At 35.0% G+C, this 2100-nt stretch overlaps 1 protein-coding gene across 1 annotated transcript; it reads right to left on the bottom strand.

Moving 5' to 3' along the window:
* Positions 1 to 573: 573 nt before the first annotated feature.
* LOC111619528 lies at positions 574 to 1211 on the bottom strand. The gene is given in 1 exon segment (XM_023361258.1): positions 574 to 1211. A coding segment is annotated over 1 exon segment (603 nt). The 3' UTR covers positions 574 to 608.
* Positions 1212 to 2100: the final 889 nt, after the last annotated feature.

Here is a 2100-nt window from a genome sequence, read left to right as displayed (position 1 = left end):
TTTTTAATTTCTTGATTGACATGTAAAAGTTCTGTTACTGACCCAAAAATTACTTTTTAAAGTATTAATAAAATAGGACCAAATTCATTGTTTTTATCAAATCTCAAGAAACATTTTATATCTAAGAAAATNAATTTCCATTTTTGTTCAAACATTTGTCATACTGCTCAACAATTTTTTGAATTCCAACTTCAAAGAAATCTGCTGCCTGTGAAAAATCCAAATCCATGACTGCAGTTTTCACTTCATCGTCATTGAACCATTGGCCACCAAAAAACTCCTTTAAGTATCGAAACAAATAAAAATCACTGGGTGCAAGGTCTGTACTATAATGTGGATGATACAATTGTTTCCATCCAAAAGAACTGATTAGACCTTGTGTTTATGCAGAAACATGTGGCCTTGCATTGTCATGGAGCAACATCATACAGGAAGACAGTAGACCATGCCACTTGTTTCGTATGGCACGCCGGAATTTTCTCAAGGTCACACGATATCCATCAGAATTGATTGTTGTGCCTCTTGGTATAAAATCCACTAACAAAATCCCTTTCTGTCCCAAAAGACAGTTGCCATAATTTTCCATGCTGAAATGGACTATTCGGCTTTCACTTTGGTTGGCGAATGAGTCCTGAGTCCAAGCAACAGTCAATGGAATGTGTGTCCCATTCCATTGACTGTTGCTTGGACTCAGGAGTCATGTGAGACACCCAAGTCTCGTCTCCTGTAATAATGTGGTCCAACAATTCATCTCCTTTCTGATCGTATTGAATCAAAAACGATAAAGCACTGCCCAATCTTTTTGTTTTGTGATCGTCAGAAAGCAGTCTTGGAACCCACCAAGAACACAATTTTCGATAATTCAGTTTCTCCGAAACAATGGTATACAAAACTGATCTTGAAACCTGTGGAGATTCAATTGGTAACATTAAAATCGTGAATTGTCAGTCCTCTCAAATTTTATCCACATCACAAATCAAATCTTCAGAAATCGGAAAAGGTTGGCCAGGGCATGGCTCATCATGCACATTAACTTGCCTGACCTTGAATATTCTTACCCACTTTCGAACTTTACTGTCACTCATAGCATTATCACTGTAAACTTCACAAATCTCATGGTGAATTTCTGCTGCTGCCAAGTTTCTTGCACTCAAGAATCGAATAACAGATTGTATCTCACAGTCAGTGGGTGACTCAATTTTCTTAAACATTATAAACTTTTACAGCTCAGCACACAGACAGACTATACGGCTGCAAGTGGTGTCTAAACACGCGCAAAGCATGCTCGAAGCAGACATACATACACTCTGCCATGATCGCATGTCATTCTCACTCTCATTCACAAATGGACTGTGTTTAAAAAATAGCCCTCTTATATTCCTTCCAGGGGATTCTTAATGATACCTTTTTAAAAATACTTTTTTTTAATATAAATTGAAGATGTAAATTAAAGACAGCATTCTTTTTATTTATAGTGAAACTTTTGAATATGACATTCTTCCAAATTCTATCCAAATTTGGAATTACAGATTCATTTTTATAAACATGTATATAAGTATTGTGATATGTAATTTTTTTTAATGTATTTGTTATTGTTTTTGATTTCCTTTATAAGAACTGGCTAATCCTAACACACCAATATTATCATAGTGAAAGTGCAGTATACTGTACTTGATTTATTCTTAGAGCGTTCAATATATAGGCCTATGTATGTATTGTTTTTTTTATTATTTGTCAACAGTTTCCCCGAAAAAGTTACTAATCATAAAGTATTGGTAAGGCCATATTTTCATATTTATTTTTTAAAAAGACTGTGGATTTGTTTCTGTTATGATTATTTGTCGTTGCTTCCGTTTGCCGCAGGCTGCCTATTTCAGTTTGCAGGTAATTAATTAAAGAATTGTGTTAAACTTGTCTGACAGCACAGCGGAAGTACCAGTTAAAACGGTTCACCTCAACGTCCTAAGATTGCAGCCTCTATTGCTAACGATACGAATTTGAAAATTGCAGTTTTTTTCGTATGAAGATGATTACTTCAGGCTGAGTGGATGACAATATAGAAAATAACATATGCACATCCATACAGAAATTATTCCCGAA

Source organism: Centruroides sculpturatus, unplaced genomic scaffold (genome assembly GCF_000671375.1).
Source record: "Centruroides sculpturatus isolate CEXI.00-Female unplaced genomic scaffold, Cexi_2.0 scaffold179, whole genome shotgun sequence".
In the NCBI taxonomy this organism is placed as follows: domain Eukaryota; kingdom Metazoa; phylum Arthropoda; class Arachnida; order Scorpiones; family Buthidae; genus Centruroides; species Centruroides sculpturatus.
Note: the sequence above shows the minus strand (reverse complement) of the source record. Positions and strands in the feature narration are given on the sequence as shown.